The 24,026-nt window shown below is 48.7% G+C and overlaps 1 protein-coding gene across 1 annotated transcript; it reads right to left on the bottom strand.

Annotated features, from left to right (window-relative positions):
• Positions 1–5,937: 5,937 nt before the first annotated feature.
• On the bottom strand, positions 5,938–23,058 carry PIGR (polymeric immunoglobulin receptor). Its single transcript, XM_028120050.2, has 11 exons — positions 22,893–23,058; positions 15,640–15,735; positions 14,545–14,889; positions 12,514–13,167; positions 10,807–11,139; positions 9,917–10,234; positions 8,869–9,034; positions 8,378–8,499; positions 7,277–7,408; positions 7,093–7,151; positions 5,938–6,033 (listed from the first exon to the last, which is right to left on the bottom strand). The coding sequence occupies exons 2-11, from the start codon at positions 15,680–15,682 to the stop codon at positions 5,938–5,940; spliced, it is 2,268 nt and encodes a 755-aa protein (XP_027975851.1). The 5' UTR covers positions 15,683–15,735; positions 22,893–23,058.
• Between the last annotated feature and the right edge of the window lie 968 nt (positions 23,059–24,026).

Genomic DNA, 24,026 nt, shown 5'->3' on the forward strand with positions numbered 1-24,026 from the left:
AAGAGCATTTTGTTGTGGAGATGCCAGGGGCTGTTCCTTAGGAGGGGATCCCCAGGGCTTCATTCCTGATGGTTACATTTTAGGTGGCTTCCCAGCATCCCCACCTCCAGGCACTGCAGGCTCTTGAGCCCACGGAGGCCTGAGGCTACGTCCACCCCCTTCCTGGGAAGGCTTGTCAGTGATCCTGTGCACACTGCTCCCCCTGGCCCCCACACACCAGGTTTGTCACATGCTCTGCAAAACACAAAAAGACAACATCCGCACTGGAAGTCGCACGCAGGCCCAGAGCAGGTGCAGGGGAAATGTGTGTGGGCGGGCAGCCTGCCCTCCCCACCCCTGCCTGGGTTTCCACCAGCACCGAACTGCTGTGGTTCTGATTTCCTCCAACCGCGAACTGGGCCAAGGTGGCAGAGGACAGGCCTGAGGCCTGTGGTTAGAGTGAGTGACCACCAGAGGTCTTGGTTCTGGCCAGCTGCCACCCTTCCCTACTTGGAGGGCTCTTCCCAATTCCCCACAGCTGTCCCACTCTGGGGCTTGGCCATTTGCTGGGCTCAACGCCTGGGACTGGCTTGGAGAGAGAGAGAATAAATGAGTGAATGTGACATGTGTGTGTGACAGTGGGCATGAGAGTGTGTGTGTGTGAATGTGTAGTGTGTGAGTGGTGGTGAGTGTGTAAATGTGGGTGTGCAGCGTATGAGTGATGAGTGATAGATGACTGTGATGTGTGACTGTGTGTGAAGTACGCGCCATGTGGGACAGTGTGAGGAATGGCACGGGAACGTGTCATGTGTGACATGTTAGTGTGTGAGTGTAGGATGTGTGTGGCATGTGAGGTGCGATTATGTGATGTGTGACTGAGTGTGTGAATGTGTGTGATGTGATGTGTGAATGTGTGGCATATGGCTGTGAGTGTGCAAATGAGTGCAGGGTGTGTGGTGGGTGGGTGTGAACATGCTGCCTGTGTGAATCTATGTGTCTAGGAAGATGCAGGTTGGATGTGCTGTGCTGGGGCCCAAGGCCTGGGCATGTGTGGGATGAGAGATTTTCACATCATGTGTGGCCCAGATAAAACCCTTAGAGACATCACGTTGGGGTTTTTAAGAGCAAGAACTAGGTGTCTCACGACGGCCGGGCAGGAAGGGAATGTTTGGAGCCTGAGAAATCAAAGCTCCCAGACCTGGGCCATCAGGTCTCTACTTCCAGATGTTGCCCCAGGGTCGCGGGGGAAGGCCGAACCCTGGCTAAACTCAAAGTGGGAGAAGTTTACTGTCTTCATGCTCTTCTCCCTCTCTTGTTTTCCCCACCTACATTTTCTCTCTCCTTTCTGCCTCTAAGGGCAGCGCAGTGTCCTGGAGCTCCCACTCCTGGGAGCAAGGGTGAGAAGCTGAAGCCCACTTGATGTGCAGGGGACTCCATGGCCTAACATCCTCTGGCGCCAGTGCTTGACCAGAGGGATGAACCCCAGGAAAAAATTCTGAGTCTCATGACAGGCAGGTGGACAGAATAAATAATACCAAGTACACCGGGAACTGCTCTAAGTCTTCGGGAAAATTCACTTAGTCCCCATAATAACTTAGGTTTATATTATCCTCCCTAAATTACAGATGTGATAAGAGAGATATTTCTCATAAGGTTATTTTGAGGATTGCCCGAGGTAAGCATTACAAAGGATTTAGCAAGATGCCTGGAATATAATATAAGGGCAGTGGAGATTAGCCTTTGCCATTAAGGTGGAAGTCCTTATGGGTTGTGCTTGGTTATAGCATCCATCACCCTACTTTGACCTCCCATGTCACCCGTCTCCAAACAGCCATCTCCTGGGCCTTTCCAGACCAAGAGCTAAGATCCTAGGTGGCCCTCCCCATGACCCAGCACTGCTCTCCCCAAAGACAGACCATGAGAATCCCCCCACCTGCTGGACTCACTGGGGAGCTCACTTCAGGTAGAGATACCTGGCTCAGGTATCCTGAGGTTCCGACTTTCTAAGAACTTGGGCCACAGGCTTGCCTATCCTGGAGTGAGCCACTCCACAGGAACGGGGCTTTGGGAAGGTCAACCTTTACTATAAGCCTACTCGTGGCTTTCTGCTACAAGAAATGGTAAGACGTCTTACCTGAATAGGGCTATACTTTTATTGGCATTCTAAGATTAGAACCCGAATACGTAGAATTTTTCACGAATTTTAATATAGCTTATGAGCAAAAATCTGGAATTTAGAGTATTCACCTCCACACACTTTGACTCTAGAGAGGTTGGATTGGCTGCCCATTTCTTTATCAGAGTTAGGAGGGGCTTACCAAGCCCATGAAACTCCTGGAGTCTTACAAGACCATCTTCCTTCCCCTCCTGTTTCAGCTCCCTGGCCAACTGGGGGCCATCAGTCTCAGTTTTACATCTCCTCTCATGGTGTACCCCCTGTCTACTTAGATATGTGGTCTTTCTGAGGTGATCTCTTATTATTTTTATTGTATAGACTCCCTGGTAGAGTTCATCATTTCAGAGAAGCTTGTGGGGTCAGGGGGACAGTCCTTGTTTCTCTGCCTTGGGGACCAGCTTCAAGACCTTACCACAGTCAGCTCCTCTCTGGGGTCTACTGTTCTTAGGAGAAATGTTCTGTCCTGACTTTTGGGAAAGTCTTGGACAGACTGTATATCTATAAATGATAGATAGATAGAGAATAGATGATATAAATATAGATTATATATCTTTACACACCAAAATCAACTGCTATAAGCAGATTCTCAGCTACTATTGGGCCTTAGTAATATGTAATCGTTATTACATAATAGATTGTTTAAAAGAAAAAAAATCAAGATAATTCAAGGACTTGACAAGATTCTTTTGTCATTGGAAATATTTAAGTAGTTCTCTGAGTGACTGCTGGACACTGATCATTGCTATTTGGTTTATCATTAACCCCACAGTTGATTGTTACTCCCCAGTACTGGGCTGACTAGTGTCCCTCCAAAATTTATGTCCACCTGAAACCTCAGAATATGACCTTATTTAGAAACGAGCACTTTGCTGTATGGAATTCATTAAGATGAGGCCACACTGGATCTGGGTGGACCCTAAATCCAATGGTAAGTGTCCTTGTAGGAAGGCCATGTGAAGACAGAGAGACACAGCGGGAGAAGGTCAAGGGGGCATAGCGCAGAGGTTGGAGTGGTGCAGCTATGAGCCAGAGACCACCGAGGATTACTGGCAGCCCCTGGCAGCGAGGGGAGAGGCACAACCCCCTCAGAGATTCCCCCTCACAGCCTCCCCAAGGAACCAACCCTGTGGACATCTTGATTTCAGACTTCAAACCTCCAGAATGGTGAGAGACTAAATTATGGTTATTTTAAGTCACGCAGTTTATGGTACTTTGTTACAGTGGCCCTAGGAAATTAATATACTCCCCCAAACTGGTGAGTCTTTAACTTATTAGATATCCCATTTCAGCTACAGCCCAGCTTCCTTACTCATATAAAGATTTAAGGTGGACTTTGGGTAGTACATTATTATACCGGGTACCACTTATTTATAATATCAATTAAGAATAATGTAAGGTTGTCTATGGCAATTGTTTAGTGGCATTTCTTGGCCTTTGATTCTAGGGACCAAGACAGGCTGTCTGAGGTCAGGATTGGCTTGTGGGTTATTGGCATTAATATAGAAGCTGCATCTTAATCCTTCTGACCTACAAATAATGCTTTGGAGGTCAGGGATCAGCTTCTAGGGGGAAAACAGTGACAGGTTGTGATGGATCTTGTAGTTTGGGTTCTTCTGGAATGATGGGCCATCATTCCAGAAGAAGCTAGATATGCATCCCCATTACAGAGAACAGGGAAATAAACATTCCTGATGACCACCTCTCTGGACCAGGGTGAAGCCCAAGGCTCTGACCTAGTTCATGGTCTGGGAATCAAGCCTGGACACTGCAGTTGGTAAAGCAGGAGGGGAGATCAAGGAGGACTGAAATCTAAGTCTTGTCAGGGGCAGACTTAGAAGCACGAAGTAACGGAAGCTGTATGTTCAAGGTCCATATGGAAGCAAAGGTTCTGCCCCATATCAGGCAGGATAGAAACCTGGGAAGAACTTTCTCCCAGAGAGAACTCTCATAGACAGAGGCCGCGAGGATGAGTCTGGCGTGGGCTGGGGGCTTATAGGCCATGACAAGGTTTAGTGCCAGAACCTTGAAATGGCCTTGGCAGACAAGGAGGTCCTTTATCTAATTGCTGTCCCCCAGGACACTTTGGGTCAACTATTCTAAAAGCTAAGTTATCATTTAATGAGCTTCTGGTTGATATTTCTATGGAGGGAGTTTACTCATTTCCTTACTTGATTTTTGATTAATAGCCTCTCCATCTGGGAGGATGCCCCAGGAAGGTATGAGATTCAAGGTCAAGTATTCCAAGGATGCATAACCAAGATTTTTTTTTAATGCCAAAGAGGATTGCAGTTATACTTGCTTTCAGTTTATTCCATTACAAATAGTCCTAATTATGTTCTGTAACAGAGAGCTTTGGGATCTTGACCATTGGTGTAGACCTCTAACTATTCTTTTACTGAAGATCACCTTGGTCTCACTTGTAGGCAGTCTGCTAGCCCCCTCTCAGCCCAGCATTGAAGGTGGGGGCGGGGTACTTTGGCTTGGGCCCACAGCCTGGAGTACCTGAGAGTGGGACCAAAGCAAAACACTCTGAAAGGGCTGTCTGGGAAACAGAAGGTATGGGTACAAATGCAGTCTGAGCCTCGTTGGTGGCAATCACGGTCTTTAATTATTAATGAAGTCACATTTTTGATTTGTAAGCGAGTGTCAGCTGGTAGGTGCTGGTTGAAGGACAGAGCTCAGAGGGAAAATGACCTTAAACCTTAGCTCTTTGGAGATCAGCCCCTCCCTGGCATCATCAAACACCATCTTTACTTCCCTTTGGTTGGGAACTCTTCAAGTAAATGGCTTACCAGTGTTTGACCACTCTTTTATCCCCTTGTGTCCCTCTGAGTGACAGAAAGGGAAAGAGTCCTCTTCCCTGAGGTGGGACTTGTGAAAGACCGGTCCCCATTATGTTTTTCTCTTCTTCCTCCTCCTCCTTATTCTAGAACTCTGCCTCCATCAGGAGTGCAGGGGCTTTTATAGAGAGATTCCTGGCCACCCCTCATCTTGACACTAGTTTATGCTACGTGGTACCCTTGAGCAAACCTCTTTGCCTCTCAGGACCTCAATTTTCTCTCCTGCGAAATGGTTAGCATGTGTGTTTATGATTCCTTGTATATATGCCCATGTTACATGATCCCTCAGGCCCTAGGACTCCAGACAGTTTATGATTTCTCCCACTGTGGGTGGAGGTAAGTGTCCCTGATGAGGATTTCAGGTCTTGGCGAGTGTAACTATACCGAGAGGAGCTGCAGCTTCCAAGGATTGAGGGATGTTTACAAAAAGGCTGCTGGCTGGGTCTGCAGCCTCTCTGTCTGTGTCTAGAAGAATGCCTTGGTGCTAGTGAGTATCCAAATACGTATTTTCAATGAAGGAAAGAAGAGGAGATGTAAGGGAGGGATGCAGAGAAGGAAGGGTGGAGTGGAGGGGAGAACCCCAGTGAGGGTCCCATTAGAAGGGTGTGGAAAAGCCTTCTTTCTGAAATTATCTTCCCACCCACGTGATCTCTCTTCTTTCTGAGAGGTGCCTCCAAGATTTTAATTCTCCTTCTACATGTTGGGCTCTCTCATTAAAATAAGCTGCAGACAGAACCCCTCTTGGCCCCTCAACCCCACCAGGAACAGTTAGGCCGGGCTTGGATACCACCGAGGAGGGACCAATAAACCCTCTGAGCACAGGTAGGAAAGTGGGGTATGAGTGCACGCAGTAAAGCCCCCTGGAGCTGAGGTCCCCTGAGGATCAATATGATTCTGAAGGCGATTGTCATGAGTGGTGGGAGAGGAGAGAGCGCCTGGCACCTAGGCTTCCCCAGGGCCCTCCTGGACTTCGGCAGCCATGTTGTTGGTCTGGAGCAAGAAGGCGGTGTAGGCCATGTCGGCTTCCTCCTTGGAGGACTAAGGGGGCAATACGACAGGAATCAGTGTTTGGGGCACTGGCTCAGCGGGTGGGGGGTGGAGGGAGGGTAGGCACTAATATCCTGAATTCATAATCTTGGCCTAAGCAACCCAAGCCTGTGTTGACCTGCTGCTCTTATTCTAGCTCCCCATGCTCTCACCAAGGACTAATTTTGAGAAGCGGAAAGTTGCAGTTTCTAAAAATATCTCCCTCTGTCTCACTACCGCCTTCTGACAGGTGGAGTGGAACCAGCTCTGTTGCTTGGGCCCGTCCCCGGAAGAGCTGCCCACACAGTCCAAGGGCAAGGTGGTCTAGACTGGTGTCAGGCACAGTGGTTCACATTTTTCTTTCGCTACCTGCTCAGAGATGGAGCTCAGCCACGACACAGAGCTAGAGGGGAAGGCCGTCTCCAGAACAAGCTTCCTCCCCTACTTGTTCCAGATTCGGGGTCTCTGCTGCTTCCGGGGAGAGTAGATAGGATAGCAAGCATTAAAACCCTGGCTTAAGGAGGCACAGGGCATGGGAGAAGGGTAATATGTGACGCAGAGTCAGGAGTCACCTCTGGTAGGATTGTAAGCAATGTGGCACTTGGTTGGGGTGGGGATTGGCTTCTGGTGACTACCAAAGTGCCCACTGTCAGCAAATGTCTTTCAGACCCAAGCAGAAGGCTGGTCCTGAGCCAACTCTCCGGGGAGGCTGGGTGGCCTGATGTCCACAGGTTCCACAGCCCAGGAAAAGGATCCACCTAATCACTGGCATTTGACATTTGACCTTTCCCACACTGTGTCTGCAGCTTTTATGCACTTCCTTCTCATCTCTCGGCCTCCCTCCCTCTGGCATGTTCTCAGCTTACCTCCTGCCTCTGCCTCAGCCACATCAACGCCACAACCAGTAAAACACACCTTGCCCTCAAAAAGTTCTGAATACTATTTTCATTACTTCCCTATTCTGACATCAGCTCCCACACCGAGGTGGTTTCTCCTGAGGTTTAACTGCAGTCCCTCGTGCTGCACTTCCTGTCACACGAGTGAGGCCTCCCTCTCCCTCCTCACTCTTACCCGTTTTGCCTTCTTGGGTTCCTCAGTCTCCACGGTGTTCTCGGTGGTGGTGCTGCACTCTGTGGGAGGAGCAAGATGGGGGGATTAGCCTTCACTGGCCTTATATTCCCACCCCAGAGGCAGAGGCAGGTCTAATTCTTGCTCTCCCAGGGGCATTGGGCATTCCCTTGAGTGAGGGACATACCATCTTTTCCTCCGAGAGTTGTCTCCTGAGTGACTGGCGAGACTCCCATGTTGTCATTGGCACCAAAATCTCTGGAGTTCTCAAAGTCTGACATGCTAATGTCTGTCCTGTAGCTTCTAATCGAAATCCGGTCTGTCCAGGAGAAAGGCGAGTTGGTGTAGGGACAGAGGACACATGCAAGCAGGACATGCTGCCTCTGAGGGAACCCCTCAGGAGAGCTGGAGGGGGCAGCATGGCATGTCGCTCATCTCTGACTCTGACCCAGAGCAGAATGGAAATGATCAGAGTCTCCTTTCCTGTCCCTTCTTGCAGGGAATCAATACTCAACAACCCCTGATTTCTTTTTCTTTTCTTTTCTTTCTCTTTCTCTCTCTCTCTCTCTTTCTTTCTTTCTTTCTTTCTTTCTTTCTTTCTTTCTTTCTTTCTTTCTTTCTTTCTTTCTTTCTCTCTCTCTCTCGTTCTTTCTTTCTTTCTTTCTTTCTTTCTTTCTTTCTTTCTTTCTTTCTTCTTTCTTTCTTTTGATTTATTTATTTGAGAGAGAGAGAGAGAGCAGGGGAAGGGACACAGGGAGAGGGAGAGAGAGGGAGAGAAGCCGATTCCCCACTGAGAGCAGAGCCCGATACGGGGCTCAATCTCACGACCCTGAGATCATGACCTGAGCCAAAACCAAGAGTCAGATGCTCAACCGACTGTGCCACCCAGGCGCCCCAACAACCTCTGACCTTTCAAGGCACAGCGCCTCATTCTCTTCTCACATCAGCCCTGTGAGGCGTTTATTATTATCCCAGCCTTGAGCCCTGAGGAACCTGAGGCATGAAATGGGGACACCCAAAGTCACACAGCCAGCCAGTTCTCAAAGTAGGCTTGCATCCTGAGCTCCTCGTCCAGGCAGTCCTGCCTCTGGACGTGGACCCTGAGCCATCACAGGTGGCCTTCCAGAGACAGGAGCACTTAATATGAGTTTTGGGTTTCCCAGAACCCTTTCTCAAAGAGCCTATGAAAGAGAAGGGACCATGGCAACCCCACACTAAGGGCAGCTAAGCCCCCCACTGAGGTCCAAGGGCTCAGGGTTGGGGGGGCAGGGGCATCCCAGGCACTCACCAACATTCTTCCTGTGCCGTGCTCTAAGCACTGCCACGACCACGGCCCCCACTGCCAGCACCAGGCCCAGGGGCACCAGGGTGGAGACAAGCACATTGGAGCTCCCACTTGGTCCCTCAGAGCTGGAAGAAGGACTGAGTTAGTCACTGGAAGGGAAGCCTGGGGCCCCAGGATGTGCCAGCAGGCTGGCTCCTATTAGTTCTTTCTTTCCCTCTTCTTGATACAGGCCCCTAGCTCTACTCTTCTGAGGAGACTTCCCAGACATGGCAAAGGCAAAGACTGGGCCGTTTCTGCATCCCAGGCCTGGGAAATTGAACTGAATGGTGGACACCACCCCAGCCGCAGGAGAAGGGCTGAGAGCGCCACTGGCCCCTCCTGAGCACAAGCCAAGGCAGTGAGGGCTGCCCCACTAGCGAGAGGAGGACGGGCTTTCCTCTGGGCTCCCCACCGCCCAAGCTCAGGTCCTTGTCCTCTGGGATATTTTCCCTCACCTGCTGGTGTCTGCGGATGCTCTGCTCCCATCTGCGGGGTCTCCGGTATCCTTCACTGGATTGTCAGCCACAAAAAGCCTGGGATTCTGAACAACTTTGCTCTCAACCTCCCTGACACTTGACTCTTCACCAGGAGCAGCATCCACTTGGCTGACATCTTGGGACCCTGGAGAAAGACAAGTGGGTCTGGATTATTGTTCTTTCTATGTTTTCACCCCTTGAGATTAGGGAATTAGAAGAGTGGGACTTCATTAGCAATCATAGGGTCAGGGTGAGATCTCAAGGCTGTTGGAGGACAGTCCAGGATAACACTAGGAATAGATGATCTCTGTCCCGTTCATACCAAATTCATTTCCACCTACAAGGCTCCATGGCATAGATCCAGCTCTGCATAGGGGCTGACGCATCATTTGGAGATAGGGGGATTTTTCTCAGCTTTTGAAACCCTGCCCCAGGTCTCCTGACCGAAGGGCTGGGTGCAATCGTGCTGCGCCCTGGTGGTAGCTTGGCAATGGGTCCCTCAGTGAACCAGACCAAGTGGGACCATGGCACAGTAGGATTTCTAAAGGGACTAATAATACCCTTACTAGGGATAAAACACTTCATGTGACATTTTAAAAAGAGACTTAAAATGCAAACAAGCTAGAAGAATTTGCCTTAATTTTCTTTATCAGATCTTATACATGAAGATATCTGGCCCTCTTTTGAGAGCAGGCTTTGGCAGAGTATATTGCATGGGATAGTGATTTTGAAATTTCACTATGTAGAAGATCTCACTTACAGAAAGGGCTTCAAAATAGCCTGAAGGGGCAACTATAGGACTTGTCTTGAAGCTATGGTTATATGGCAAACTCACTTTTTTTTTTTTTCCGGTTTGCATGTTTATTTCAGATGTTCCTTGTAGAGGGCTCAATGAGACTAGATAGAGGCTAAATCTCCCCTGCCTCCAGTCTCTTAGAGCCAAACCTGGGGGCCACCTCTGATGGAGGAGCTGGTATGCAGGATCCTTCTCTGGTGTCCCCGGGGGACATAGACCTCAGAGACTTACCTTTTACCCTCTCCTCGACTGCCACATAGACAGCTGTGGTCTCTCCGTATCGGAGGCCATTCTTCACCCCGCACCAGTACCAGCCTTCATCCGCCTTGGAGACTGGGTTCAGGGTCATGGAAATGATCTGGCTCTTCTGGTCACAGTTCACGACGGCCTGGCTGGACCCTTGGCTGGGCAGAGTTTTGCAACCTTTGTTACTCCACTTGCACCAGTATTTCTCATAGGAGTAGTATTTGCATGGGAATTGGCAGGAGAGATTGAAGGTCTTTCCCACCCAAGCAGTGGCATTCTTGGGTGCCTTGAGGCCTGGTTCTCCTAGAGCAGGGAGGGAGGGAGAGATGGGCACAGAAGTTGACATTGGTGATACTGCGGGGAAGTGACTGTGGTGGGGACCTTTATCCATGGCGCATTTCCTCTCTGGATAGCATTATAAGTAAATACATTATACTGAATACATAAAGAATGTAATTACATGCCTATGTAATAATTATTATTGATGATCCTCCTGCATTAATCTAGTCTATCATAAAACATAGACTCTTACACATTGACCTCAGTTTGCTTTCCTTGATCTTCTCTTCTCTTCTAGATGCAATACAAAGAGCTGCACTCTACTTCAGCTGATGGCATATATACTGTAAAAGAGGCCAATATTCTTGATAATAAAAGGTGCTACACGTGGTAGTTTGGAGAGTGTGGGGTATGCACAGGAAAGGGTGCTTGTTACAGTTATGAAAACATGATGTCTCGGTAGGTCGGCTCTCTCCTGAGGTTTGTCCCATCAGCATGGGATGAGATAAGAGGAAGAGTGCCTGAGGGGGATGTCACTGCTGACTGATGGGTCCTGGGGCTGCCTCCCCTCCCTCTTGTCCCAGTTCAGCTCTTACCTTCGACAATCTTGAGCTCCACCATGGACCTCCAGCGATGATCACCATTGGTCACACACCAGTAGAAGCCAGCATCCTCGGTGGTGAGCTGGTTGAGTATTACCGTGTAGGTGCCATTGCCTGGCTCTTCGTGCAGTGTGAGCCTCCCTTTGTACTGCTCCTTAACCAGCCTGTCACTCTCCACCAGTGGTTGGCAGTGTCCATTTTGAGTGTCTTCCCAGCGACACCAGTACTTTAGGCTGTTTGCTTCCTTAGGGTTGTAGGGGCAGAACACTGCCACAGAGCCACCAACCACACCTTTCACCACAGAGGGACTCTTGGGAATTATGGTCTCTAGAAGTACAGAGATGGAATAGAACTTCAGCAACATGGTCTGGGCAACCTCTTACCCATGGTCTCAGCTAGGGCAGAGAGTGAGGTTTAGACTATTTACCTCATTCCCCTTAGAGAATGAGAAAGACTTTCCTAATGTCACAGAGCCTGTAGCTGGAGACGTCCAACCAGACTCCAGTGACCCTCACCGCTAGTCTGGGCATCTTGTTTCCTTTCCACATCTTATTCTGGGCAGAGAATGGAAGGAGTTTAAGGAGACACTATCAGTTCTTCTCCTTGGGCTTCTTATAAAATCTCTCTATAAAAAGTTTTTGTCTATTTATTAGCTCATCTCATAAAAATGGCCAGATAGTTTTTCTCCAAATTAAGAAAATATATTTGGTATAGATGGTATGATTTAAAATATGAACTATGTAGCACAGAAGGTTTACTTGTTGACAACTCTGAGGGCCATCTCAGGAAAAAAAAAAAAAAGATGGCCATTCTCCAAAAAACTAAAGCTGACGTCCACTGGGAACACTGGACGACTGAAGATGCTAAGGAATGTGGTGAGGACTGAGCGGGATATAAAAGTGATGCGCAGGGAATGTGAGCCCCTTAAGGAAACGTCACAGGTGACATTGAACTGCAATGTTTGCTGTTTCTCATGAGGGTAACTCTCTGCAGGGTGCTCCCAGGTTGGGGGGGGCGGGGATTTAATGATTTCATCACCTTGCTGACTTGCCAAACTAGAGTTGAGTAGGCTGTTTCTCATGAGGGTAACTCTCTGCAGGGTGCTCCCAGGTTGGGGGGGGCGGGGATTTAATGATTTCATCACCTTGCTGACTTGCCAAACTAGAGTTGAGTAGGCCAGATGGCAGAATAACAAATAACCCTACGAGATGTTGAGGGGGAAAGTTAGAGGCTGGGGCATTGTTTTCCTGGGAGAGTGCTGACACCAAGATAAGTCAACATTTCTCCCATTTCAGTATGAGGGATGAAGTGCCATCCTGCTTGAAAGACAGGGAGAAGGGACAGATGGCCCTTGCAAGCCCTGCCATGGCACTGGGATTCCATGCTAAGTCTTCACCATGGCTCTCTGAGACCCAAACAATCTGCGGGTCTTGCCTCAACGAGGAGCTTCACTCTCCTTCTTATTAAACAGGGACAGCCATCAAAAGGCCTTTGACAGAGAAGAATTAGTAGATAACACAAGGCTGAGGCTGTGTTTTCTAGCTCTCCTGTCCAGCTGCCCACATAGCAGGCAGCTCAGGGCTCGATGGGGAGCAGATGACGCTGACTGACTGATGGATATTGGATAGACTCGTAGGGTATGAGCCAGTCACCCACCTGCTGGGCTGACACACCTCTTCCCCTCCCCATCTCAGGTCTCACCTTCATTGACAAAGAGTTGCCAGGCCTGGATGGGCCAGCCTTTCTGAGGCTGGCCATCAGAGTCGGCTCCACACAGGTAGTACCCTGAATCCTCTTTCCTCAGGTTGGTGATATGCACACTGAAGAAGCCCTTATTCGTGGGAGTGAGCAGGATTCTGCCCTCAAAAGCCTGAGCCTTCTTCCCCAGGGTGTTGATGACCACATCACAGTCTTTCCCATTGCTTATCCGGCACAGAAATTTGGCTGTATCTTTCACCTCGGCGCCCAGGGCACAATCAAAGGTCACAGAGCCCCTCAGATCTCCATAAAGCAGTTCAGGCTCAGGCTTCAGCACTTGGAGGTCCATGTTGCTCTTCTCACCACTGGAATCATCCCCGATCTGGCAGATGTACATCCCAGCATCGCTGAGCTGGAGTCGCGTGATAATGAAACTGAATTCTGATTGGATGGTATCCTGAATAACGATTTCTGCCCTGTCCTTATAGTTGGGGTTCACATTCTCTGTGGAGTCAATGACTAGAACACAGTTCTGGCCTTCCTTCTTGCACACAGACTTCTTCTTCTCAGAATTCTCAAGCTTGAAGGGGCAATTCATGGTCACTCTTCCGCCCAAGTCAGCAACGTAGACTTTAGTGTCGTTTTGGAGCCCAGGACCTGCAGGATAATGGGCAGGTGGCAAGTTGTGATTTCACTTTCTTGCAACAGAGGGATGTTCAGTATTCCCAGTGAGGGTCTGGCTGTGCCTATCACCTTCATTGCCCTCCTTCCAAAAAGGACACTGTCAGAATATGTCTTCCAAGGACCAGTCTTACTGCTGTCTCCTCCGTGAAGCTCTCCCCCAGCCGGCACTAATCTCTTCCTCCTCTGCTCTCTTGACACTTACATCTGTATCTCTTATTATATCTGATCTTGCCTAGAGTTAATTATGTTCCCCACAGCCTGGAAGTCCCTTGAGAGCAAAGACATGCTTTACACATGTTTGACCCCCCATGTTTTGCCTAGCACGAGGCCTACACATAGTAGGCACCCAAATTAATGTGTGTCGAAATAAGCAGAATGAATATAAGTATAGGGTGATGGATTTCAGTGCATTGTGATAGAAGTTTCTAAAATTTACAACAGTCCAAATATGGAAGGACCTGCTTTGTAAAGCAACAAATTTCTGCCATTTCAAGTGTTTAATCAGAGGCTGTATACCCAATGTTGCCAGTGTTCTTTCAGACATCCCGTATAGGGTCAACTCCAAGTTCTCCTCCGCTCTTAAAGTTCTTCCCTTTTCTGACTCTCCATGACCACCCAAATGAACTCTTTATTCAGTCCATAGATAGCACCCAGGCATATCCCAAGGGAATGTTTTTGAGACATATCTTTGAGAACCCCTCCAGTTTTCCTCCCTGAAGACCTCTTTCTCTCTTAATTTCCTTTGATTAACTGAAATGCCCTTTGTTGTTGAACCCTTGTCAGAAAGATCTTTCCTATTTTTCTCTTCTCTTAACTAGAACAGGCTTATTCAGTGGCCTACTCTTCCAGGGCCCTGGTCTTGGGGCAAGAACTGATCATTTCATTTATGTTGAGGACTAATGGATCCCAGGTCAAAAATGCATTTTGAAAGAAGCCTTCTGGTGACCTTAAGGTCTTGATCTGAAGGGATTTAAGGGTCCCTATAAATCTCTCCTTGCCTTTTCTGTCTCCCTCAGCTCAAAGACTTCTCTCCTCACCAGCAACACATACACAGTGAGAGAACTCCTCCTCCTGATGCTCTTCTAAGCTACTGCCTTAGTAAAACCTTCGAATGTCATAGGCCCTGAAGACCTAGAAAGAGTGCCCACCACCCCCAAGGGGGTCCCATCTGTCTCACTTCCACATTCTATTATGAAAAGTCCTTGCCTCTGGAAAGAGAACTCACAGCCTTCCCCACCCCATGCCCAAACACTCTTCCCTCTCAGGAAATTCTTCCTCAGGCCCTCCCATGACAGCTGTGATGAGTCCCTCTCACTTTCCCAAAGGAGCCCAGGGAGCCTGGATTCTTACCACGGCTGACCACCAGGCTCACATCAAAGGACAGGCCTCGGCTACTAATGCCCAGACCACACTTGTAGCGCCCAGAGTCAGCCTGGGTGAGACGGCCAATGTTCACCACAAATGTGTTGTTCTCTGGGAAGTTGGTGAGGTTGGCTCTGCCCTCATAATCCTTGGAGACGTAGCCCTCCGAAGAGATGAGTGTCGTGCAGCGGCCCTTGGCATCCTGCCGGCACCAGTACTTCCGGGTATGCCGGTTGACGGAGGAGTCTGGATAGTAGCATGTGATGGATGTTGAGCCACCTTCCACACTGCTCACTTCCTGGGGACCGAATATGGGACTCTTCATGGAGACCACTGTGGGGACAAAAGACAGAGGTTTTCGGAGGCCCTGGCAGGTAAAGCCTGCTGAAAGGATCCCGAGGGCCTCCCCCGAGGAGATGAAATCTTGCGCCTGACACATGTGCCTTCTGTGGATTATTTGTTATGTACTACAGCGGGACAATTGCTGCTGGACAATGCTGCATGATTTGCTGCGATTGGGTAAAATGATTGATTAATCATTATGACATTCTAACTGTGACTCATTAAAGATCACCATTTTAAGGACAATGGAACGTCAAACTTATTTCATGATATCCTTGTCCATTAAAAAAAAGTCACTTTGTGGAGTGCTACACCATTGCATTTGTTATCTAGTATTTTCTTATATTTTTAAAAACACTTTGTAGATTCTTTTGTTTGTTTTTTTTCCAGATAAAAATATTGAGAGCCAGGAAGGATAAGTCATTTCCCCAAAACCCCATAGCAACTCATAGGGATGTCTGGTTTGAGGTCAAGGTCTTTTTTTTTTTTTTCTTCCTGGTGAAGACCTTTAACCAGACTCCTGGTCTTGAAAAGAGGAATTGCCATTCCTGTTCCTGACCCCCAACACTAGGTCACCATGTTTTTTTTTTTTTTTTCAGATGTGACCTTTCAGCATCATCTTTGTGACTCCTCCTTGAGGCAGTGCAAGTTTTGAGAGTGGCATCCCTGGGGATAGGCCTGATTTCAGTGTTCCCAAGGAACTGGGTCCTGGAGGGGTGGGCTGGGTCCTGACAGACGCACCTGGAAAGACAGCCAGCAGGTAGGTGAGGAAGAGGAGCCCCATCGCTAGTAGCTCTCGAGGGGCTGTTCCACCCAGGCCAACTTCTTTGCAGGAGGCTGAAAGACAATAGAAAGGATGAAGCTTTGTGTTTTCCAAGGCTAGCTGGCCTTAGAGTTCCTGTACCACCTGTTTGGTTTTGTAGCTCCAGTAACTGACAAAAAGTCTGTTGAAAGAATGAATGGCTCCACCTTTCCCATTATAGTTCAAAGTCCCACTATTTCACAGTGCTTTTTATTCCTTAATAGTTGTAAGTAGATATTTGTCTTCTCAACTAAGCTGCACATTCCTTTGGGGTAAGGACACGGGTGCCATTTTTCCTGTGTCCCCTCTGGGCGGCATGGTCTGTAAGATCTCAGGAACAGCTTACTGGATGACGGGTTATACCAACAAGTGGCCCCATCTCTGTTTCAGCTGCCCTCCCTATATCCCTGGCATACTTTATGGTTTGTTCATATGAGCAAACTGAGACCTATAGAGAAGGTCTGATAAGGATTAAAGTTGTAAATGTCACAATGATAATCTCTTACCATGATCTCCTTCCAGGCACTGTGTTAAATAATGTACATGTATTATTTAAACTTAATATCCCCCTCTGAAGTGGTTGTTCTTCCCCACATTTTACATAGGAATAAACAAAAGCTTAAAGCTAAGTGCTTTCTTCAAGGTCATATAGGAATGAAGTGTCTCGGTGGGCAGGGTGAGGTGCGGGAGATGGGCAAGACTGGAACCCAAACTTGTCTGACTCCACAGTCCAAGCTCTTTGCCTTCTCCCAATGCACTGGGTCACACCTCACACCCAGCCGCAGGCTTAGCCCTGCGCTCATTCTTGTCACTGCTTAGCAAAGCATTGTCATTTATGCTTTACTGGAGCTTTATAACTTCCCTTTAACTAAGACAAAGTGGATATAATTACAACCATCTTATGGTTAAGAAAATCAAGATCTTGAGATGCTGAGTGATAGGCCCAAGATTTCCCAGAGACTTGGTTATGGGGTCAGGGTTTAAAATGCAGGTATTGTGACGGGGTGCCTGGGTGGCTCAGTCGTTAAGCGTCTGCCTTTGGTTCAGGTCATGGTCTCAGGACCCTGGGATCGAGCCCCACATCGGGCTCCCTGCTCCGCGGGAAACCTGCTTCTCCCTCTCCCACTCCCCCTTGCTTGTGTTCCCTCTCTCGCTGTGTCTCTCTCTGTCAAATAAATAAAATCTTTAAAAAAATAAAATAAAATGTAGGTATTGTGACTTATTATCCTGCCTTATGATTCAGGGCAGAGGAAGCTGGAGAATCTAAAATAAGGTCCCTTGGAGGGTCCGCTGCTGGTAAACCTTGTCACACCTGTGGATATAGTCCTAGGCTGGGGTGGGGTGGGGGGTGTTGAAGTTTGAGGGTCCCAGGGCTCAGCCTTACCACTGCTGTCCTTAAGATCCAAACTGCAGCCCAGAGGATGAAAGAGGTGGACAGAGGAGCCCCACTTTCCCACGAACTTCTGTAGGCTTTAACCTTTGGAGTGGATTTGACAATGAGAGCGTTAAGGGAGAAAACCATGTCAATAAGCACAAGGCAGTAATGAGCACCTATAAAGATAAGGAAGCTCTAAGCACTAGGGAGACCAGAGAGGGATCTCCCAGGCTCCTCTTAACCACCTTGGCCCATGTTTCTGCTCCCAGAGACTCCCTTCATTAGCTTGAGCCAAAGGCAATAGAGCTGTTTATCTTGGTTATTTCTTTTCCGGGGCGGGGGGCGGGGGGAATTCCCCAGCAAGGAACCTTTTCATTTCCTTGTGCAGATAAAGGTATTCTGTTTCTTCAGTTCTTTGGAAGAGTAAGGGAAGTGGGTTAGGAAAGGGGAGGACAGATATGGGTGTTCGGTGGCAGCTTGAGGTTCTCTTGATTCCAGTTAATTGCCCCAGACCATTCACACCAGGCCAATGATTAACTTCTGGGGTAGGTTCTTAGCCAAATGCCAACATCAGCCCCAAACTGGATGCAGTCAGGAGATGCTGGCTAGAGGAACCACCTGAGTGGTCACTACGGGTCACCATGAGAGAGACTTCCAGGTGGGACTAGGCATCAGAAGGCTGGGAAGTCTGTCTCCTCCGGAAGACTTGGGATGGGCTGGCTGCAGAGTCCCAAGGAAATTACCCTGGGTAAATTGGGCCTTGGGGGCAGGGACAAAATGCCACATGCTTTTAAGAACCAAGCCAGCAGTTCTGGTTCCTATTCTCACCTTTAGATAGACAAGCTCCCTAATATTTCTGTGTGACAGGAATGGGTGCCTCCTCGGGATTGATAAAAGTGATTTGCTCTGGGTTACAGAGAAGCAGATGCCTGCTTTTCCCAAGTGGGGGTCCCAACTTCTGGCTCAGGCTTCCTCTCATTTGTGACATGCTTACATGGCCGTGAGTGTCCACCTGGGGAGAAGACATGCACATGGACCTGTTAGCCTTGGCACAGCCTCGGGCCAGGAATGAGAGCATCAGGCGTGCACAGCTGGAAGGCAAACCTGGTAGGGAGTGACCTTGGTGAGGAGCACAGAGTCTAATCACAAGGGAGATGGTGGGAGGGCAAGAGCACCACCACTCTCGGAAGCAGGAAATCTTCTTTGTCCAAAGCTAAACTTGAAGCACAATTTCTCTGCTAGCAGCTGAAAGAACGCTGGGCTTTGAAAATCAATAGAGATCTTTCCTCTCAAAACCAGACTTTTCTCCCAAACCTGGGAAATTCAGGTCTCAGGGAGGACCCAGTCCATGGTGGTTGGAGCTGGTTTAAACAATTTGCTTAAGGAAAGAACATAATATTTATTGGGCACCTACCAGGGCACCAGATGCTTTGCTAAATGCTTTTCTTACATGACTTCATCCATCATCACAGCAACCCGGAGAGGTAGATATAATTATCTTCATGTTGTAGATGAGAGAGCTAAAGGTTAGAGAAATTCTTGGCCCCAAGAATCCACAGCAGAATCAGAGCACTACCTTATTATCACTCCTTAGAAGAGCAGAGGAACCTGTCTTTTTGGAATCTACATAGGCTAAGATAACATGCATGAAGGCACTTTTTCTTGTCCTTAAAACAGGACTTGTTCTTTTTTCCAGCTAGGCTGGGATATTCTAAATCACTCTCATGTTACCAAGTTACTGTCTCTGACACATTCACAGCATGTCCACACAATTGAGGATTGGGACAGGTTTAGGCTGTGCTGGAGAATAGAGTTTATCACCTTATAAAATTTATCCACCTGGCTCCCCTTCGGTTAGAGTGACTGAACTTCAGCTCTACTAGGGTGGAATCCAAACCTTTGTCCATCGAATCTATAGTTTCCTTTTTTATTCAGAGGGAAAGGGATCTCCTGGACCAGGTCCTAGCATGGCTGCTGGTGAACCATGTGGCCTTTAGCCCCTCTAAGCTCGTCATCTGTTTGGTACCTAGCAGAGGGTCGGTCAGGGCCTCACAGCCCCAGGGGCTTCAGAGAGGACAGAGAGCACGCACTACGGGGACTTGAAGCCAAGTTGGCAGTTTCTGACATCTTCCTGTGAGTGTGAACTTGGAGGAGAAAGAAGTTTGGAGCTCAGAGGAGTGGGAAGCAACTTGCCTGGCTGGGGTCGGGGCTTTCTCCTGAGAGAAAGGCACCGCCCGAGTCCACAGGAGCAGAGCACGTACTAGAGTGATCCTGGAAATTGCATTATCACTAAGGGAGGGAGAGCAGGCTGTGTGGTTTGGAAGGGCTGCAGACTTGAAATGACAAGTGGAAGCTTAGGAGGGTTTATGTAATTTATGTAAGTCCTGGAGTGTGGGAGAGTCTCCAAGTAAAGGCAATGTTGGAGCAAGGGAATAAGAATTCTAGAGGGCAAGAAGATGGAGAAAGAACAGTCAAGGGGTCTGAAGAATGCATGACTTAAAAAGATCCAAGACTTTCTAATCCTATCCCTGTCAAAAATGGCCTGCATTAATGCAAAATTTAAGTAGAAACTATGCATTTGAAATACCAGCTCCATGAAGCTCTGGGAATAAGCTTCGTGGATTTCCAGATGACCTTTCTGCAAAAACTTAGAACCTTGTTATTGATTCCATCCCATTCTACCTTGATATGTAGATACTTATCTCGTCCACTCAACCAAATGGCTCGCTCCTGGAAGGCAGAGGCCAACTGAGATCAGTCTCTACAGCCCAGAGGGGCTTGCATGAGAGCATCTGGCAAGGACCAGCTGCTCAGCAAAGTCAAATGAGATTGGAAATGGTTCTATCTCTACCCTCTCTGTGGGAAGGGCAAAGTCAGGGCTGATTCCTTTCACTTTGCCAAATGCCTTCTCGGTTTTGGGCATGCCAGGGACAGTTGCATGAAGAGGAGCCCAGAGGATGGAAGAGAACCCAGAGGTCCTGAGTCCTTCTCTGCTACAGGCTAGCAGAAGAGCTCTATCACTTGGGCAAAATACACTGGCTCAACAACTTCATCTGTAAAATGGGCATCATAGTCCCTGAGTCTTCTAGAGAGAAGGGCTTCTGTGGGATGGGGACTATGGAGGGGGAAATGGGGTACGCATATGGAAGTACTTAAATAGTATAAAGTGCCCTTCCAATGTAGGAGGTTACAATCACTCTTAAGCACAAGGGAGTGGGGTTCTGTGCACTTGACTTTCATGGTTGCCGTGCACTTGGACAGTGGCACAGAGTGTGGGCTCCACCGCTTGGTTATCAGGTCTCTCACTTGGGGGCTGTGTGATTTGGGGGCAGGATATTTAAACTCTTTGAGCCTCAAGTCGTCAATTGTACCTAGTATAGAGAATTGCTATAAACGATTAAATGAAACAACGTATGTAAAGTCCTTAGTATGTTGGCGGCTTAAAAAATGTTAGTTCCTTTCCCATCTCCTTTCTAAAATGAGCACAGTCTTCTCTTTTTCCTGTCCTATAGTGAGAGGAGAATAGAAGTCTGTTTACTGGGCATCCTTTGAGGACTGGGGGTGAGCTACTCAGATTAGACCAGCATGGTCTGGAAGAAAAGAGTAGGTTGGAAGTGGGAGACATAATTATAGCTAGCACATATGGAATTATTTTCAAGTGCTTTGCATGTGTTTACCTCACTTAATCTTCGCAGCCACCCTAAGAGAGAATAAAATGGGCAAACTCATTTCACTGATGAGACAATTGAGGCACAGAGGAATAAGAAATCTGCCCAGGGTTACAAAGCTGGTAAGTGACTGCTATGGGATTCAAATTCAGGTACTCAGGACCAAGAGCAGAGGCTACGCTGTACTAGGTGGGTCTTGAAATGGCGAGGAAGCGGTCAGTAGAGGAGGGAGCAGGAAAGCCACTCTTAGAGAAGTTACTCCAGTTTCCTCCTCTTCACTTTTCACAGGAAAGATAGTTCCTGTAAAGAGACACCTGAACCCACAGGTAGGTGCCAACAGAGAAATTTCTTCCTGAAAAATAATAATAGCTGCTATTTATGTAGCCCATACCATGTGTAAGGCATATTATGTTTGATTCCTGTAACTGGACACATTGCCTCCAAAGCTTCTTTCTACATGGTCAATGCCAGGGACTTTGGGATCCCAGCCACAGCCCACCCAGACAGAGGGCAAGACACAGTTGAGGAGGGCCCCTGCCGAGCACAAGCATGGATAAAGTTACCTTTTTTTTAAGTTGGGTAGTTTGTTTTTTAGGCGATGTCGAAAGGTCCCCATGACCCTGTCAAAATGGCTGTACCAAAATGTCATCGTTCACACTTGCTGGGTGACTTTATACCACTCACAGGAACTCACGGAGGAGTCATTTCCTCACCTATAGATGGGATTATGATACCTACCTTGCCTACTTCCTAGATTTAGTTCAGGTGGGAATGTGATGATGCTGTGAAAGCCCAGGGTAAGTGAATTCACGACATGGAATTTGCTGTCTTCACACTATTGATAAAATAAAGCCACAGAGGTTCTAGAGGCGCTAAGAGACAGCTAATGACCAGAGAGCTAGTGGCTCTCCTGACTTCTGCTGCCCTGTTCTTTCTGCTACATCACCACATCCAAGGCCAAGGAGAAGCATGGTTGGATGAAGACTTCCAGAGCTGGCTCTGGGCGGGGGGGGCAGATAACTGCCTTCTACCCTAACCCATGAACGGGTGCATTCCCCACCCGAGATGTTCAGGAAACTGTAATCCCCCTAGTGAAGGGGGAGAGCAGTGGTGGAGGCTTTGGTGCAAAGCCACCAGCAGGTCGGCTGGCCCCAGGCCTGGGACAGTTGCGCAAACGGAGCTGGGGGCCCAGGAATGGAGCTTGTGCAGCCGCTGTGCTTATGGACGAGGGTCCCGTGGCTGGCTAGCGATGCTGTCAGGATGGGCAAAGGGAGAGCATGGAGGGAAGGGGGCCTCCTGGCTGCAGAGCCAGGGGGAGCATCAGGACTCAGAATGCTGTCTGTGCCTGGGAGGGGGCTCTGCCCTACTTACTCAACCGGGGAGGACCTCATTTTCCCCACCTTAGTGAGGGCAGGGTGATAAGATCACACATATTATGCCTCTGCACGGCAGGAATCAACTGGATCAAAACTAGGTTCAAACAGGAAAGGATCCCAGAGCCTCTCTGAAGCCCTGAAAAGGGGCTGTAGGTGCCCTCACCAGAAAGCCAGAAGTGGAAAGCTTCCAAGACTAGAGGACTTGCTTTGCATTATCTTACCCAGGTCTGTCTGGTGTTCAGTTAACTCCTTGAGTAACTGAACGAAATTGAGACTCACCAAACGATCTTCATGTTCCTCTGGAGGTTACAAAGCAACTTCACACCTATTTTCTCATTTGAACCCCACATACCTGAGTGATAGGTATTATTTGGATCCCCATTATACAGATTAAGAAACGGAGGCTCAGAGAGCCATGAGGTGACTTGCCTAAGGTCACACAGTTAAACTATGGAGGAGTTAGTCGGGAATTCAGGGGACGAACTTATAGAAAAAGTACATATGCTGACCACAGACATTCCTTCTTCCCACCGGCTGATATTTCACAGAAAAGGGGTGGGGGTTTCCACACACATGTGCACCCTTGCTCATCTCTCTGGGCCATGGACCTCTGCTCCCCGACCACATACGCAGCCTCGCAGGCTGTGGCCCTTGTCCTCCTCACCCCACCGTCTGCAGGCTGGGAGCTGTGAATATAGAAGGTTGCCTGAGCCACCATCCCAGGCCCTTCCCAGATGGCATCCCGTTGCAGATCCCAGAGCAGCCACACTTACTTTAAGCCACTTTCTTCTCTCCCGGCAACTCAGATTCGGGGGCACAGCCTGCTGGCTGGTCCACAGCCTGGGGCTTTCCAAAAGTTGCCAGCAGGACACTGGATGGTGCTGCCAAAACTGAAACTGTGTGCAGTGCTTGACCCACACCTGGGCTCTTAAAGGGACACTTTCCCATAGGCCTGGCGGCCAGCCAGGGGCACGTGACTCTCACAGATCCCTTGCTTTCCTTTCCTTTCAGCTTTTCTGACTGGTTCCATTTGCTCCCCTTGACCTTGGGGAGACTGTTACCAGGGAACCCTCCATCATTACAGCAGCAGGATGAGAGACAGAGTACAAGCATGAAGAGCCAACTCTGCCTTTTTCTAGCTGCAAGATCCTAGGCAAGTCATCTTTATATTTCTTTTCATCTGACAAATAGGGCTAGTAATCCCAAACCTACAGGTTGAGGGTATAACAGATATTAGACGTAAAACCCTGGTCCAGGTATGGTATGAGGTTCATATGCATTTGATGGAGCACGGGTGGCAGGAACGGCTCACGCTCCTTTGGCCTCATCTCCCCACTCTCTCGAGAACCCCCCACTTTCTAGGATACTTAGCCTGGATGAAGTCCGCTCTTTACACATCTTCTGAAGAGTCCCCTTTTACCAGCCCCAGTGCTTCCAGGAACTTGGGGGACTGTGGCTCATTCGATTTTACTCCCTACAAGGATTAAAGACGGGCTGCTTCTGGGCTCCCCGGAAAATGGCGGACCTCGGAGCCATGTTGGGACCCGGGCTCTGCACCAGAGCAAAGTCGGCGCTTATCTGCCGAGCTGGGTGGGGAACATCCTTCCCTACCTCAGGTCGTCCTTGGTGGTCTCCTGGAGATGATCCCGTTAGGACTCCCAGAGGTGCCCCAAATGATCTTAGTAGTCCCGTGTCACACAAGTGAAGCCCACTCCCCAACACACACTCATATGTCCCCCTACCCCTCAACACACACCCCTCCCACAGAATCCTGCCCCATCCTACCTGTGCGGGACTGACCCAGGCTCTCCCTACGGCATCCTGCCGGCCAAGCCCAGAAGGGGAAGGAGGAAAGGAGAAATAGAATCCCAGAAAACGCAAGGCGGTCAAAGCCCCAAGTCTTATTT

This window comes from Eumetopias jubatus, unplaced genomic scaffold, assembly GCF_037043125.1.
Source record: "Eumetopias jubatus isolate StellerSeaLion01/CBP00866 unplaced genomic scaffold, mEumJub1_p1.0 scaffold_12, whole genome shotgun sequence".
NCBI lineage: Eukaryota > Metazoa > Chordata > Mammalia > Carnivora > Otariidae > Eumetopias > Eumetopias jubatus.